At 37.7% G+C, this 18,723-nt stretch overlaps 2 protein-coding genes across 2 annotated transcripts; both read right to left on the bottom strand.

Moving 5' to 3' along the window:
- Positions 1–159: 159 nt before the first annotated feature.
- Positions 160–11,835, bottom strand: LOC105198568 (solute carrier family 46 member 3). The gene is made up of 6 exons (XM_011165320.3): positions 10,851–11,835; positions 6,248–6,349; positions 4,368–4,505; positions 4,168–4,251; positions 2,808–2,964; positions 160–2,668 (listed from the first exon to the last, which is right to left on the bottom strand). The coding sequence occupies exons 1-6, from the start codon at positions 11,833–11,835 to the stop codon at positions 2,470–2,472; spliced, it is 1,665 nt and encodes a 554-aa protein (XP_011163622.1). The 3' UTR covers positions 160–2,469.
- A 3,621-nt stretch (positions 11,836–15,456) lies between these two features.
- LOC105198569 lies at positions 15,457–18,572 on the bottom strand. The gene is made up of 4 exons (XM_011165321.3): positions 18,424–18,572; positions 16,963–17,162; positions 16,162–16,305; positions 15,457–15,920 (listed from the first exon to the last, which is right to left on the bottom strand). The coding sequence occupies exons 1-4, from the start codon at positions 18,428–18,430 to the stop codon at positions 15,834–15,836; spliced, it is 438 nt and encodes a 145-aa protein (XP_011163623.1). The 5' UTR covers positions 18,431–18,572; the 3' UTR covers positions 15,457–15,833.
- Between the last annotated feature and the right edge of the window lie 151 nt (positions 18,573–18,723).

The raw sequence follows: 18,723 nt of genomic DNA on the forward strand, positions 1-18,723 counted from the left end.
ACGTAAATCAGCGATCGAAAAATATGAAAAAATATGGTTTGATAAAAGAGAGAAATTAAAAAAAAAAGACTTCAATCCTTTCAATTTCATGAATTCTAGTTTTATTTGCTGTTTTCTTGCTGTCGTGCACATTATGAGCAAGATCTAAAAAGGACGGGATAAATTTATATAACTGTTGCTATATTTACAACTCAGTTTCAGTCTTTACAAACAATTGCTGTATAAATCTACAGCTGCACAAACGCAACAAAAATATATAGTCGATCTACATTCTTAATTCTTTAAGAATGAAATACGTTCTCAACTCTTCATTGCGAAACCGTATGATTTCATGTGTTTTTCTATTACGTCGAGAAGATTAAAAAGGGATGAATAAATTAATAGTCGCTTCTAATTTTGTTAGAACTTTATAATTTGTACGATTGGCATATATATATATATATATATATATATATATATATATATATATATATGCATTAAGTATAATTATGTTTAAAGAGAATCAAAAGTAATCTTTTTATTAATTGCATAGAAAACTTGCTGCTTATATTTTCCAACTTTATTGATATATATCGAGTGTAAAACAATATCGGGTTCTTTGTTTCTTTGCATTATACAGTGCATAAAAATTATAAACAGAATGTTATCCTGAATTCTGACGCGAATCATAGAACATCTAAAATGGGCTTAAGCGTTAAAGATTGTTATAAATACATTAACGTCGATTGTGTCGGAACGCAGGCATAGAGCAATCGGTTTTTACCTTTCCTATTATTTAATATAATCAGTTTATTATTTAATCAGATCCATGAAATTAACGTACGCAACCGATTTTTACATTTATATTATATATGTAATTAAATTATCGCACTTAAATTTATCACACGAAATTACGAATCTGTGTAAAAACTTAACAGCTGCTCTAAGAAAGAAAATATCAGATATAGGAATTATATTGTGAAAAATGTGTATTACGTCATAATAATAAATATTTTGCTTTATCAATTTTGGATTTATATTGTCGTATACACATAAAAGAAACATTTTAAGGTTTATATTAAATTCTACTTAAGATTTAAAAAAAAAAAATGGATATATATCTTGACGAAGCTTTTTTCGACAAAATCTCTTAATCACAATGTTAAATATCACGCAATCAACGTGTTTATACAAAATTTGTATTAAGAAGAAAGAGGGTTCAATTTTCTTTTTTGGAGGTTGGTTATTGCAGAGAAAGAGAGAGAGAGAGAGAGAGAGAGAGAGATTAGGAAACTGAGTAGCTAATATTGCGATATGAATATCTGTGATGCGCTTATTCCTGTCACGCTGTCGTCGCAATCTGTTTAAGTACAGTTTGTACTAGTGTACTCGAAGTAAAGGATATATATAGTTTGTTAAATAAAAACTTGTGTATCGTGCTTAATGCTACTTTGTCGAAATACGATGCTCTTTTTGGACGTAAACGATGATCGCTTTTGAACGAGTTATTAAATTAAAGACGGCGAGAGATTTGCAAGAAATTACAATTTGCAAGAAATTATACGTATGTTACATATTTATAATATATATTACATATAACTAAATGATTCACCGTCGGAAGAACGGTTTATTCCGAAAGGTATTGCAGAGGGACCTTCGTACGTATTTATGTAGCAGATCAGTTTTTTTTTGTGCTCAATGAAGAACAAGGACTTCGGAATAATGCCCTTTCTAAGATGAATTGCATTAATTACATGTCGTCAAATTATTAAAAAGAAATACTCTTTTAACACTTGTTAGGCACTATTTTCCACTAAAAACGTTAAATTAGAAATAATCTGGTAGTTATCCTTCATTCGGAGTATCTCTACATCTTGAGAATACTTGAAACAAGATCTACAAGCTGCAGTAAGTGAAATCATGGATGGCAAAGAGGAAGTCTCAATAAAGTGCTTTATTTACACCTTGATGCAGTATGAAGGTGATAACAGTTAGCAGTTGCGTAGGATTTGAGAAATGCTGTAATTCAGAATTGCCTAATTCCTTCTCTCTCACGGAGTACTGAAAACCCCAGAACGAGAGTTAGACTTCATTTTGGAGAGACACATTCTCGTTACCTCTAATAAATTATTATTGTCGTCTTCACTAGATTAGTATTGTCATCTTCACTAAATACTGAAAAGTCTCTCAATTTCAACCCCTTCTCGAAATGCGATGAAAGATGATTCACCGGAATCTTCTTATATCCTAAATTTCGAGATACCGTTTGATCAGCATTTGCTAATAAAACGGCCCCCCTTCGGTAAAAGGTCCTCCTCGTGAAGCAAATTTGCTAGCGCCTTCACCAGCAACGTGATCAGCATTTATCGCAACGGCCTCTTTAAGGTATCCCTTCAGTCCTTTCATTCTTTTCCTTTTTAATGAGGTATTAATTAATGTATCGTACGTCTTCGTATTAAAAAAAAAAAAAGAATCACGTAAATCGTGAGATCACAACTGCTCGGATTCGAAGGCCGCGTTGTCTATGCCGTTCATCATCTCGGCCTTCTGTGGGCTCTTCTCCACGATCCGAGGGTTCGATGCCTTCAAATTATAATCTGTCGCGTCCTCGCTCTTATGATTCATCATGGCTTCAGGTTCCTTCTGCTCCTTCAACATGCGATCCTTTCGATGCTGCGTGTACATCCAACTGAAAGAATTAAAAAAATATACGTTACACAATCTCGTGGCTAGGCAAATTTAATTTCAATTTTCATCATGAATCGAGTGTATTACGGTGCTTGGTGAACGTAACGCGTAATTGGTGAGCTTTGGTCACGGATACTCACAAGAATGCAAACACCGCGGGCATTGTCATGCATCCACCGGCGATGAAGAACGTCCCCGGAAATGTATCCATGGTCGCCGCGTAAATGGCGCTGTACATTGGCCCGTAAACAAGCGGCATCAGGGATTCGCATACGCCAAACAGCGAATTCACTTTACCTACGAAATTACGTAACGTCTTATATTTGGGCGGAGAATAAAAATTGCGTTGAATTTTCCTCGCGGCTTAGCCGGGCAGGAAGGCCTCGTTAGGCTTTGTTCGTGATGGAAAAATTAGCAGCATCACCACGTAAATGTAATTTGGTGTCCAAATTATCTGATTTACGCGATTCCGTAAGGTAAAGACCGTCCCCGAGTCAAAAAACACTTCTAAATGGCTCTAAAGTATTAGTATAATAGTCGTATAATTTTTATATTTAAGTTCATTATATATATAAGGCGCTAATTTTTATTTTATGCGTTTGTCCGGCGAGTTCCGAAGTCACGAAATTAATTGTCCGGACACAGGATATGGGAGGTCATTTTTTATCTCATACAGCACAACATTGCAAAATATTGCTACAATATTACTGAAACATTGTTGCAGTATTTTGCAATGTTTTTGCTATTTTGTGTTGTACGAGATGTTTGTACGGCAAATTTATCAAATATTACAATTAAAAAAAAAAAAAACTCGATTGGAAGTGCAAACTCTTGTCAGTGATATACTTTCTTCAGAAGCAAACTTGTATTCAAATTGAAAAAATTCACTGACCTATTGATAACGAAATTAGATTGAGTGATTTATTTAAACAAAATTGCAGCAAAGCTACTTTATATTTCTATCTTTGTTTGTTTTTTACTTAAGTCTGAAAATGTTTGTAATAGATTAATTTTTCTTTGTAATAGATTAAGAAACATTTACAAAAACATTGTCTGCTGCATTGGGATATTAATTAAATAAATTATATACATAATTTAATAATTTAATTATTCGGACACAGGATATGGAAATTTATTTCAGGCTATAAATCGAAAACGTACTTTTGATGGAAATATATTACTGACAAAAATTTTCATTTGTAATGGAATTTAAAAAAACATAATAATATTTGATGAGTATGTGACAGAATAAACTCCCATATCCGAATAATTAATTTCGTGACTGTATATGTAAGAGATTAGTCCTCTTGATGTTATCGCATAAAGTATTTTTCCTGTGGAATTTTACACAGGAAGTGTCCTCTGATCTACGTGTAATACACAAAGCTTTTATGCATCTATTTTATTTTTCTTTTTTTTTCTTGCAAGATCATAAAACCGAGACATAAGAAAACAATGGTAGCGTATAAGGAAAATCATCTTTTATTTGTATCTTCTTACCGAGCTCGTCCGTGGGCACGAGCTTGGAGGCTATCGATCGCATGGCGATGAAAGACGTGCCGTTCACGATCTCCACGATAGCGGCTGAAATAGATAATTGATCCGTTATTAGATACACTCTTGTCTGGGACCGGGGCTGTACTGTGATATTTTATATACGTAGTTGTTACCCTGATGTTAGCCGTTTTAAAAAGACTGACCTACGTAGACCATCCAGGCGTGCTTGGCGAACGCGTAAACGAAACTTGCTAAAATTTTACTCGTACAGCTCATAATACCCACGATTGCGTCGTCTATCTTGAGAATGTGACTGAAGATGCCAACGGAGATCGCGGTACCTGCGTATCAGACGGGAAAAATCTTTCACTTTCTCGTGCGTGTGCGGGACTGAACGATCGCACGAGTAATGATCCTGGAGGATCAGTAGGGAAGAGTTGCTGAATGCGTGTCTATAATTATTTTTTATTTTGTATTTCTATTTGGTTTGATTTGTATGTAATAAATTTGTATGGAAATTGCAGCTTGTCGTTTCAGATATAATAATGTTTAATCTCTTTCACCAATTACAAATTATTATAAATCTTTTTGCAACATGCTATAAAAGATACGATTTAGGCAACTGTATTTGGTCTCTTAAATCGTATCTTTGAAACCATCGAATTTATGAATTAAAATAATGAAAAATATAAGAAACCGTTAACTAAAATTTATTAATAATTTATTGAAAAAAAACACAAAATATTTGATAACTAATAAATGATAATAATAGAAAGATAAAAACATCAAAATAAAACTAGCATGAACTTATTTTTGCAATTGACATATTTTTTATCAAATCAATCCTTCAATTATTATTATTATCAGTCGTGTCAAGTCTTACATTAATATCATTTATTGTAATAAAATTTGAGTAGTGGCAGGATTTAGGAAATTTGACAGATTTTAATCAATTTAATTTTTATAATAATTGCACTTATGTGTGTACGATAAAAAATTATATAATAAACTTTTTTTTAAGAAAACATAAAAATAAAATATTGTACAAAGTTGCATCAGTAGATAATTATCAGTTATATAAATTGATCAAAAGTTATACTTAATTTTTTTAAGTACTGTTAGCAGGCACAAAAACAGGATGTAAAATTTTTGTCGGTATTATTTACTTCTATTTACTCACTAATTGCTTACATTAAATAATATATTATTAAGTGAAACTTTAGCAATTATTATTAAGTGAAACTTTAGCAATTCAGCAATTCTCCCCTGAATAAACGAGCGCTGTAAGATTCCGGGTGATACGTTTTTCAAAGAAAAATGCAAGATTGTTCCTGCAAAATTTGCGTAATCTATAAATAGAAAGCTTTCGCCGAAATCTAAAGTTTCTATTGTTCCAAATAAAAATTCATACGAGATATCCGCACCAACAGATCCGCAACGGATATGCGGCGAACGCTAAAGAACATGTTCGTGAGGCAATTACGAATGCTAACAATTTTTATCTTGCACACGTGTCACTAGTGCTATATACAATATACATATATACACCTTTCTATTACAAAATCTTAATGTTCTCTAATTTGTACCGCCTGTCGACCGCCGCAAATTGAAGGTAGCAATTACATTTTCAAGGCAATTCCTACCTTCCACGATTCGCTAGAATAAAAGCGATAGTGATTCCGCTTGGCAACGATATTTATTCTTATATAAGACACGTCTCCCGTTTGCTTTCATCGACCCATGAACGCAAAAAGCCTTGATTAACCCGATGCATGTACAGCATCGTTACGAGAATAGAGCTAACGGATACCTTCGATTTACGCGAAATGGCAATCGGAGGAGATTATCTGCTCCGAGAGAGACTGACTGGTAAGCCGCGTCCGCGTTTCTATACGCGTAATGCACACTCTATCTCAAAATCGTCGGCGAGATCGATGCCCTCATCGTTGTTCATTGATAGAAAGAGTTCGTTACGCGCAGAAGGTTTTACGAGCGCTCGCGTGCATTTTTTCCATTTTTTCTTTTTTTATTTTTTCCTCCCGCGCACTGCCAACCGCGTCACGTTCTGAGATGATTTTCTTACCGATCAGATTAGTTACCATGCCAAACGTGGAGAACATGCTGAACGTCACTTCGTTCCAGTTGTACCGGTACCGCATGTAAAGATAGAGAACCGCCATTTCGCCTGCGAAAGAAACATACTTGATAATACCGCTCGCTCTCTTGTTGCGTAATCGCTGTCTCTGTCTCGATCGAGGAACAGGCATGATGATGGATCAATCGACGTGTGCAATAGTAAAAAGTTGACCCCGCTCGTGACCCGCGCTAAATGATTCCCCGTTAGTGACAGCCGCTAAGTTTTATATTTAGTATTTATCCATTCAGCGCACTAACGACTCTCTGACATAATTTCTTCGTATTGATGCGTATAAGAATAGATCTTTGCATAATGGATTGTTTCTCACAGAATGCATATGATTCTTAGAAAAATCTCTATTTCTGACAAGCTCGCTATTGTACCGCTCGTTATCGAATATGTACAGAATTCATTTATGCCATTAACTCGTTACGAGCTTGACTCATTTATCTAAAGGGGACTTTTGCGAGTTCGATTTGCTTCAGGAGTCCAAGTATATCTATTTGCGCTCTTAATTACAATTATTACTAACGCGATTGACGACTAGTGCCTTCGTCTCGATACGCGAATAAACTATCGATACCCACGATTGATTTGCGGTAACATATCATATTTAACGAGGCCATTATCGTTAAGTTTCATACCAATATATAGCTACCGAGATATTTTGTAGATTCACCCAAGCGCGACGCTTTTCTGTTCAATTACAAACGATTTTCACAATTACATCGCTGCAATTAGACCGACAATTGCTTCCTGTAGTAATGCCAAGTTAACTACGAAGGTCAAACCCGATGTTAGTATTACGTAAAACGATCCTCTTTTACAAAAAAAAAAAGAAGAGAAGACACTCGGCAGTCAAGCTGTCAAAGATATATCTAACGTCCGTGTTCATCAATGCAAATTAACTTTGATCTCGGTTCAATCTACTACCCATCCTTTTCTAGTTCTAAGAACTGGAATAAGATAAGGAGTAAACCAAACTAACGTTAAACTGAAATGAGTGTTCATCATTGCGAAATATACACGTGTACTCGGATAATGCGCGTTTTCCCACGAAACTGCAGCGGCATGTTTACACGATTAGCACGCAACGTGAGAAGTTACGGATTCCGTAATTCATCCCGCATTAAAATTCGTCGAACGTTCCTCATACGTTCCCGATACGGCGTATCCCCCGATGCGACACACTCCGCGAGCGCGCACACGGGATTATAACGAAAATATATTACTAACGCAGCAGTCGCGGACTTTCACCGCGTATCCCTGACGAGCGGAGATCTGAAGTTACATCGCGAATATATACAGCCGCGAGCGTTCGAACACGTGAGATTGTGTACGAATAAGCGCGTAATTTCGCGCGCCTGTCCATTGGTATATTTTACGTTCGTATTTTACATCCGACTCAATATTGGAAAAGAACTCGAAGCTTCGACATTCAATTATCGCGAAGCACTTTACGACGTAGACTAATGCCATTTATCAATGTAACTGTAACGCATGTAAATTTTACGTCCTCTTTGCGAACACACTTAATTATCGTATTTTGCTGCGTACACTGGAACTAACGTCAAAGCTTGCGAAAAATTTGCGGAATTTCCCCTCCATTTTCATTCGCGTAAGCGAGATGTGTCGAATCGTAGCTGCCGCTCCTCATCTTCGATAATGAACATCGATACTGGAAAACAGTTATTTTTAGAAATGCTGGGATATACGTGAATAATTGAGCAAATTCCCCGCTTATCGAGCACTTATGCATCGATGTAACAATTGTCTTAATATCTGTTATTTGTAGCGGCCGAGTTTTATCTGTACACGGATCTTGCTCGTTCGAGCTGCAAAATTAAGCCGTCAGAATGAATTATCTTACAAGACGTCACCGAACGGCTGTGACGACAACGAGAGAGTCGAGAAAAGTAACGTCTCGAGAAAACGTCTTACAGGTATATCCGCGTTACGGCATTCGAAATCAGGAAGACGCCCATTACACGAAATTGTTATAAGCGTGACGACTGCCCGCGTCACTTAGCAGCTGGGGTAATACGTGCTAATGCGTACCCAGACATTGTAACGGCGGGGGCCTACCTATATAATTAAATTGTGACAAGGGCATCCGCGAAATGTGCTGGAATTGTGCGTCGTCGCTGTACGAGCGCGCACGATCGCATTAAAGTCGCGATAGCGAGCTGTAACAAATGCACGCTAATTGAAAAATTGAATGATTCGTGTGGTCGCGTGCTTGCACGGGCTACTGGCAGAAACTGGAGGCTTTATTGTTGCCGATACCGTCCAGCACTGGATGCTGATGTTAAGCGCTACCGTTCGCCCATCGATGTCGTGAATTTTTATTTACGACCTCTCCGCGCGTTTATTAGAGAAAGCCGCAAAAATAGAATGCGGCCCGGAAACTGCACGCGCGGAGGCCTTTATAAAAATGTCTGCTTCTATTGAAGATGACGGATGTCACGAACGTTTGTTGCTTTGTTTATCGATCTTTCAGCTGTAATGCATCCGGAAACAGCATCCAAACATCTAAAAATTATTTTAGATACGGATGTGAAAATAATTTTGTTGGATCATCAAAATAATTATGTCAAACGCTCAAAAATTTGTTGCTAGAATGTTTAAACTTTTTGCAACGTTCTTTCACCGTTGCTGAGCGTCCCATGTAACATCAATCCACTGAGAAAAAAGTACTTAAAAATTTATTTGTAAGATATCAATTTACTTCGCTGAAATAAATTTTTATTCAAATAAAATAAAATAAAGTAAATTTCATTCGTACAAAATAAACCAATTAATGAGAAAAATAAGATATATTTTACAGAAGTATATTTCGTCATCATAATCAAACCCTAAAAATTTTTTTATAAGATATAAATTTATTTCACTGGAATAAGTCTTTATTCAAAGATGATGAAATAAAATTTTATTCCTACCAAATAAACCAATTAATAAGAAACATAAGATATATTTCACAGAAACGTATATTTCGCCATCATAATCAAACCTTTTCATAATCAATAAATATTAAAGAAAACGTCACTAATAACATTTGCTTGCTAATATTTCGATTTTTTCTTGTCAGTTTAATTCAACAAAGTTATTTTCAGATTTATATTTAGCTAAATTTTCAGATACTTCATTAAAACCGTTCTTTTCATTAGATTTATGTTCCAAAGCCTCGTTAAAGATTACACGGGACATTCCGAGTGTGTGTCGTGGAGGTATGTTGACAATTCGATATTTTATTGACGCTTTAAAAGACGCGAGTTACTCGGGGTATCTCCCATGAAGCGTCGAAGTAACGCTACACGTTCGCGCTCGTATAATGTGTGTGCCTAGTTTTGCCCATAGTCTTCTCTTACTTTCCCCTGGCATACGATATATATTCACACCGTCGGACGTAAGTAATTACCAATGGGAATGCGCACGGTTACAGCAACGCGGGTAGCAGGATTAACGAGAATTACAGTAAGTTTTTATCGTGCCACGGACGCACGTGAGAAATGATGGATGTACTTAATTTTCAACTGTTTTCCGGTGGTTTTACCAATTTTTTTCTTTATCCATCTAATTGCACGCGAGTTAAATTATTTGCATATTTAAGTGATATTTCTTACGCATCTGCGAGTTACTTCTCGTTTACATAATGCGAGCAGAAGTATTAATCACCATAATTTCCGGCTCAGTAAAAGATTGATGTTATAAATTCATGTGAATATGCATTGTACCTAGACATACACAATTTTAATTAATATAAAGTTTTATAATAATGATGGAAGTGTTATTAGATCGTATTATTTTATCAATTTATCATTCATTTGTAAAGCAAAATTTATTCTTGTAAAACCGATTTAAATTTAAATATGGTTTTAAATTGCATTACAATTCAAAAATTGGAAAACATTAATTATTAATAAACGCTATGCAAATAATCCATCTCAGCACATATTTTTGCAATGATGACATCATCTCAAATTATGTAATAAACATTTTTCCAGTAAGATCCAGTTTAGACTGCCTGTAATTTGAAATTCAGGGAAGCTATTCTGAATTCTCAAGATATTAATTATCACATTGTGTATTTCTTGTGATTTTCTGTAACATCTATGTGCATATGAATCTGCATGTTTTCTATGACATATATTGATATCTCGATTCTTTTAAAATATTTCTCATGAATATAAAATTTAAATTGAAATGTGTTCTGAATTTTGACGTGAGTTAAACAGATCTAAGGGCCATTCTATGCAGGTCGCAGGTCGCAAACACGAACGTGGCAGCCAAATAAAAGCACAAAATAGTATCATTAACGCTTCGGATTGGCTGCCACATCCGTATTTGTGACCTGCGACCTGCGTTCTGCATCTTACGTTGAATGGATCTAAAAGAAAAAGAAAATTTCGCAAGAAGTACAACATAATCGCTATTAACGTTATTGTCGAGGATGAGACTCGTTACACTACGCCTGTCGAATGCTGCTTAGCACTTGGGATGAGAAAATGTTTACTCAAAGGATCTCAAGTCATTCGGGCCATTTACTCACCATAAAGGGGTCCGATGACAACCATAACAATGACCATGAGTACGATGACCCTTTTCTTGCGATTGTTCGTCCCTTCCTTAAACGCCACGCGAAACGTCTCCTTGACATGCTTCAACGAGAAGAAGTCTATAACAAAGGCGCACAACGAAGTTCGCTTGTCCTCGCTCGGAAGGGACTTTTTCCGTAAGCGCTCCCTCGGCGGTTCCTTGATAACCACTAGGCCGTACACAAAGCTCATTACGTAACACACCATCGCGATGCTGAAAACACCATAGAAACCCAGCTTCGTGTACAGTATCCCCGAGAGGGCCATACCGATCGGTACGCCCAAGGATAGAAAGACATTGGCCGCGCCGATCCTAAGAGTTCTCGATTCCACGGTTGTGATATCCGCTATGTAGCTAAAGATACCCATGAACATGGCGGTCCAGCCGCCGGTCAACGCGGGCCACACCGCTTCCAGCACGACCACTTCCATGGGCAACTCGTTGAACCAATACGTGCAGGCGATGAGGGTGATACTACTGAAGAACTCGCCGATGATCGGCAGTAGCATGCAGGGCTTCCTCAGACCAGTGCGATCACTCCAGGCGCCCATGAACAGAATCAGGAGCGTCGGCAGGGCGCTCTGCAGCGGCGTTTTCCAGGTCTGCATCCGCGCCACCATCTGCTGAACCGCGGTCTCCTCGGCCTCGTAGCCGGTGGTGTTCCTGGCGGACAAAGCTGAGCATACCTCGTCTGAGTAAGCCAGGTTCACCCGACACGCCTTCTCGAGGATGAGATTCTGCACGGCCAGTTGGGAGAGCACGCTGGGGATCACGTAGCACGCGATCATTGGCTCGACGGTGATGTTGTTGGTCAGGAAGGACCATTTCTGTCGGATGCTCATGGACTTCCAAGTGACAGCGCTGTCGGACTTGACAGATATGGGGATCGATTGTTTCTTCTCCGGTGTGAGGCCGGTGGGCGTCGTGATCTCAGACATGTTTCACGTCAAAGAAGAAGCAGGCTCGGCAACTGATTTCTCTTAGGGGACGAGCGGAATCGCGGAATCTCTTTCAATTGTCCGGATCGGTTCAAGATCATCAAGCAGCCTGGCAGTCAGAGGAAGGCGGACTCGCGAAAGCCTCGAAGGCGCCTGGATTTCTCGATTCAGGTTGTTCGGCGCGCGCCCGAGAGAAATCGCACAATGGTCCCGCGGCTCCCGGCTAATGCACCATCATGCATTACGAGACGCGGTGGCGTTATCTGTCTCCTTCCTTCGCCGGTCACCGCCAGCACCAATGTACCCCGCGCGTACCACCTCTTTCCCCAGACCGCGCTGTCACCGCTCGTTCACCGCTCTTTCCTGCGATCGGCCTCCTGCAGTGCGCAGCGAGTTGATCCGCCTTCGTGTACATCCACCCAGGCACTAAGCACACGCGGTGGCCCCTCGTCGGGGCAACGTCGCCGACGTTCGCGCTTAATCGGTTCCTCCGCGGTGCACGACACACGCGGCTAATGCTCCACGAGAGCGCGATTACCAGAGCGCTTCGCGAGTCGCGCTTCCGATTCCGCTCCGCAGGAGTTTTCGGGTCAAGGTCAGCACCCAACGACGACGACGACGACGACGACGACGACGACGACAACGACGACGATGGTGCCCGCGCGAGGCCTCCTGGGGGGAGGGGGGGGGGTTCTTTCCGCGCCACGCTCCCTGATACGCTCGTCCTCTATTCTTCCTCGGCGATCGCTCCGCTTGTTCGGCCGCTAATATCCCTTTCGCGACACACGAAAAACATGGTGATCACCTTGACACGCGAGTACTTTTCGCGATGGAGCATAACGAGCCACCTCTCGTGCGCCAAATCTCCCCGCGTAGCATAAAAAAATCTAGTCCAGTCTGAACATTGACATGTTGATGAATGAACGACGCGTCATGATTATCGTGTTCATCTTCCTGCCCAGGGAGTATTTGTTCTTGCGTCGGCGAATCACGATTTTTTTCGGCTTCATGTACCTCACGATTCGATGATACATTGTTCCACCTGAACGGCCTGGATTTCCGATGATCCAATCGCGCGTTTATCACGTCGAGGACTGTAGGAAGCGCCGCTGTCTCGCGTCTACGATGAAGCGATCCGCGTCGAGATTCCCAAAGTTCACCGTTTGACGATCTCCCACGGTGCGAACGGTCCTCGCGCCCGGATGTCAACGAATCTCTCTCTCTCGTAGGGAGCTACTCATACGAAATCGTACAATTACCTCGTGCGATCTCTATTGCGTAAGCTCTCTTTCACCAAGCGATCCATCCGGAGTGATCAATCATGCCGTCTTCGGACACGTCCTTGACACGTTCCTCTCCCGTTGCGAATATTCTTCCCTGACGTGTTAGATGACGGTAGCTATTGTTAGTCCGGCGTTATCAGAAAGCGTTTCCTCTTCTGTCGGGAGTAGCGCGCGAGTAGCCCTGAACAGTCGCGTGAAGATCATTTTCGACCTGCCGCGCGTGACTTCAATGACCGCGAGAGAAATGCGAAAGTGTGATTCGTTTCGAAGCGGAAACGATGCCAGTGCTATGGCGGCGATGTCGAACGGATAGCAACTGAGCGTAAACAGGCAGCGTCGTCGAATCGCTGCAGCGCGTAACTCGACGAGGCGCTGTTAAATGTGACAATTCGTTGATAAAGTAATCACTAGTAGTAACGCACGGTCCCAGCGCTCAACAGTCGGAGCCTATTTTAGACAGGGCCGTCCAAGTGCCCATTATCTGCGACGGTGAATTCAAAGCTATTCGCGCGGCTCGACAACTCGCGTGGCAGGCCGAGCCGCGATTGCACCATCGCGCGAGTATTTTTCGTTACCTCGTGCGCCCGCGAATTTTCGCGCGTCCCGATCATCGTTATGTCGTCGCGTCGAATTCGCTCTCGCGTTTCACTTATTTTGTTCTCTCGCGATTAGCACGCCTTATCCGTTCTTCGATCGATCGAACCCTCGACTCGAAGTTCTCGCGTGCGTATCGCGAATCCTCAAAGTTCCGTGAGATACCACGAAATCGAACGGACGAGAATTCGCAAGGTCGCATCCGAGCGATGAAAGACATCTAGAGGCGGCCCTGGCTCTTAAGTCTGACGTATGATGCCGTCAAGTGAGTAATGCTCGCAATTCCACAGCGATGCTTATAAAATATTCGATGCAGAGCTGTCACCGGCACCTCTCCTTCTCTCTCTCTCTCTCTCTCTCTCTCTCTCACTCTTTCCTCCTCTCTCCCGCTCTCTGTCTTGATATCCGACGAGGGTGCGTCTGTGGTGGTCATTACTCAAGAGCCATCCTCGTCGGTCATCATGGCGGCCGTGCTTGCGGCCGCGCGAGAGGTGTACGATTCTTTCGCGATGAAATTAACTGGTTATTTCACTAGAAAAGAAGATCGTATTACAGCACCTCATATATTTACATTTTATACAACATTTTTGTTAATAGTCAATATTTTAAATTGAAAACTTTACAATTATATTCGTCATTGTGTCGTTTCGATTTCAGGCTTAAATCTATGAAATATTTATTACTTAGAATGTTATGAAAATGTAATGACAACGACGCGGCACAATGAGTCGAAAAGAAATCTCACAAAATAGATTTTAAAAATAGGTTTTCTTTAAAAACACAGTTTTTATTTTGTTATAAAATTATTTATGTTTATTTAAAATCAAGAAAATATAAAATAATGCAAATGTACAATGTAGATATGCATTGTAGATATGCATTTTCCATTAATTCCAAAATTAATTCGTTTACAATTAACTTGAAGTTAGAAGTTAATAACTACTACCTGCAATGCACAAGATAGTTATTAACTTCTAACTTCAAGTTAATTGTAAACGAATTAATTTTTAACTTCAACTAATTATTCACATATAAAAAAATTTGGTTGCTAAACGAATGACTCCATAAGTATAATCACCAGAATTCGTTACCTAATAACGAGTTTACGAGTGATTGCATCTACAAGGACTATAATACTTTTCATCTATGATTGGCATTGCCGATCGACAAAAGCCTACTAATACATCACATAAACTAGCAGCAGTAATTACGGCCGACAAAGGTATTTTATTTTGTTGCATTCTCGCTTCGCTGAACTGCTACTCGGGGATCATGGATTTCCATTTAGTAGCCATGAAGCCAGTTAACGATTTCAATTCCGCGTGTAGCGAACTTATAGAACAACTTTCGATTTTTTTTCACAGCTATCGAATTTAGTGGACAGAAACGATTTCTCCGCGTTCTCGTCGGAGCGATATAATCACTTTTAGGTCAAGACTGTATTATTTATTTTCGCTCGTTTACCTTGCAGATGACTTTTATTACGCCGCTTATTGATAACAATTTAACTATTCTGCTCGTCAGCATATTGTGCATTATTATATATTTTACTCTTTCAATAATGCAGAACGTAGTTAAAACCCAGAAGGACATTTATTAATTATTCGACGAAGGAAATATGGAAAAAGAAAATAATGATATTTTTTATTGATAATTTTATTATCATGTGTTTTACTATTATTATGATATAATAATAGTGTAACTATAGTTATAATATGTTTAAAGACTAAAGAGTGATAAGTGATTGAAGAGAAAAATGACTTACTTGCGTATATTTAATTTATGTAACAATACCATTATTTAACACAATAAATTATGGAAATATTATGAAGATAAATAAGCGATACGAATGGTTTTTTTTAGCAATCGTTTATGCCCAATACAAATTATTTATTACTTACCAAAAATAATTTAAAAAATGATTGCTTTGTCGTTGTTTTATTTCAATAAATTTTTATAAACATTTAGAAAACGGAATAATATTTGTTCGCAATAACTTTCCATTCGGTTCTTTATGCTTCAGCAACTTGTTTGGAGGTTGTTTTGCTTGCCTCAATTAACTTATTCGGTCGTGTATAAAATGCGTATTACATCTTCAATCCTCGGACATCCACAATCGAGTTAGTGCATGACGAGTACTTCGTAATCCTTGAACGATAGCTCTTCGCCATCGAACGGAATGTACAGGCATCCGTGACTCGGTTGAACCTGAAGAAATATTTTTTTTTTTTTTTTTTTTTTACATTCATATTCCTTAGAACAGCTGGATTATAACTTTCTGGTCTAATAGGGTCGCGTAACGATAAAAGTAAATCTCGCTTGCTAAATGTAGAGCGCAAATTGGAGAACACTTTGGCAGAGACGCGTGCTTTGAATATCGAAACACGTCATTCCGAATGCTTATCATTACTGCATAGCCCTGAGATTAGTAGCTGCCGAAAAGACCGACCTTGCCAATTGTTTGAGATCCACTATGGAGGACACGGCCAACATATAGAGGTTCTCCATCCGCGGTTTGTCCGGCGATTATCGCATCCGCTGGTACTTCACCGTTGCTGCAGAACTCCCATGCGAATTCCCCTTGGCATAGGACCTGGCAATATCGTAACATTGTTAATACGGTATAACAATTAATTGCTTATAACTATCATCGACAATTAATTCTGTTCTTCGTTATTATTTGATCAAAGAGGATTATCAGATAATGAAGTATCATAATAATAATAATAATAATAATAATTTCGTGTAAATTATTGATTAGCTTATACCGAATATTTCATATCTCTTTTCATCAATTCAACTTCCGAGAAAAACTGATATCTCAAGATTATCTAATAAATTATGATTAATCTTAATAAGTTTTGTATTTTGATTATGAATCTATTTACGAGACGTTATGTAAGTTGCGAAAATGATGTAACAGCTTTCAATTGCTGTTATAGAATTAAAAGAAATCGTTGTTAGTTCTTTAGACAAGTCTGAATTATTTATACAATTTTCGGTGAATTTTTATGCAAATCGATGATGATCGCTTTTATGAAGAAATTATAAGTTAATTAAAATCGGTTTAATTACAATCGCAATTTTTGTGTTAAAAATACGACAAAGTATATTATACTTTATGATCGACTTATGAAATTTTATCAGTTTCAATATCTGGTAGAGCAATGCAAAGCTTCGCACAATGCTCATAGCGTTACGTTTCTCGTAACGTAGAAGAAATTTTTTTGGTTTTGTACTCTTTTCTTACCTCGTAACTGTCTTTGGGATGTTCCTCGCCACCGTGGCAAACGTAGGCGACACCCTTGTCGGGAATCACTTTTGCCGGAATCATGTCTCCATCGTGGAAAGCTCTGCCGACGTAAATTGCACTTCCGTCAGAGTCGCGACCACCGCTGACCGCATTTTCTGGCAGCGATTGAGCGCTGTGGCGGCTTACCCATCTGTAGGCTGTACCAATGATAAACTGTTAGCAAGATTGTTATGTTGAGTAAATTAACAAATTAGTGGATTCGAGCTGATCTACTAAACTTCAATTTTTTTATTAAAATAAAAAGAATAAATTTTGTTATCAGATGAAAAACTTATGTTACTCAATATTTAATAAGACTTTTAAATTCATATAAAACGTAAAAAAATTTGCGAATTTTTCATGTTAATCCTTCTTTCGGTTTAAATAAAAAATGAATTTTTTATTTGATTTTGTTTGAATTGCTACGAAAATATTTGATAAAATTTGTTAACACCGTAAAAGTGTATGATAAAAAATTAATTTATAGTATTATTATATTTTTTTAAATATTAGATATGACATTTCTCTGAAAAAATTGTTAATTCATTTTGATAATCATTTAATCTATAGACACGTTGATTTTGATAATACCATATCTAAAATAACGAAAGTTTTATATCCGCTAAGTGATAAATCTTTGCACAATCTCACGGACATCTGTAATAACATCTATATATAACACGTGTTATATAATATTAATACGCACCGACACACATTTCTTGTAATCGATATTTGATATGATAACATTTTTCCAGACAATTCTAATAATCGGTGATTTCATATGTCACATATATCTTTACAGTCCATATAACTCACGTACTTTATAAAAATAAAGCAATTATACATATTTAATGCTTAAAGGTAAATTTCTCTAAATTTTTAATAAAATATAATTCATTTTTAGTTATTATTACAATTTTGTTTATGCAACTGTTACAGTAATAGCAAAGCATATAATACAATGCAAACATGACACGTAAGCACATATGTGTTGACGTAATATGTCACAAAACCATACAATCTAAAATAAAATATGTAAATGTAAAGTTTTAAGAATTATTTAAAATTTTCTTAGTTATATCAGATTTCTAGATTAAACTGATTTATTAATATGTTTCAATAATTAATTAAATTTTAACAATTTAAGTTTTTAAAATAGGAACTAAATTCTATTTTCTTTAATTAATTTTAAATTATCTCGACTGTAATAAAACTGTGATTCGAGTCTTAAAGTTCGATGCTTTTAGATTTATTTTTAGTAATAAAAAAATTAAAATAGAAAAGACGATATTCGATAATATCTATAATAAAGCAAATATCGATAGAGAAAAGAGAAATTAATGAAAGAGAATTAAAATTATAATTATGTAAGGGCTCGATATCCTTTTTTATATTATTTGTAATATATTTTTTGCTCACCTGGCATAGTGGAAATCGATTCGGCACGGTTGGAGCCTCAATATGAGATGGTGCCCATCGTATCTGCACGTTGAGTTAAAAGCTCGTGTAATCTTATCACTCGCGTAATCTTATTTACCGAAATGTTTCACTTGTCTCTATCTTTTTTCTTTACTCTTCATATGTGATACTGTAACTTACCTAGAATGTGATATGATATACTCCCACGCCTTTCCTATCCAACGTAAAATTAGTATCAGATATTGATTAATAGATTGTCATGATAATAAAATTATAGTTGCCATCAGTTTTGATCAAATT

Source organism: Solenopsis invicta, chromosome 5 (genome assembly GCF_016802725.1).
Source record: "Solenopsis invicta isolate M01_SB chromosome 5, UNIL_Sinv_3.0, whole genome shotgun sequence".
Classification (NCBI taxonomy): domain Eukaryota; kingdom Metazoa; phylum Arthropoda; class Insecta; order Hymenoptera; family Formicidae; genus Solenopsis; species Solenopsis invicta.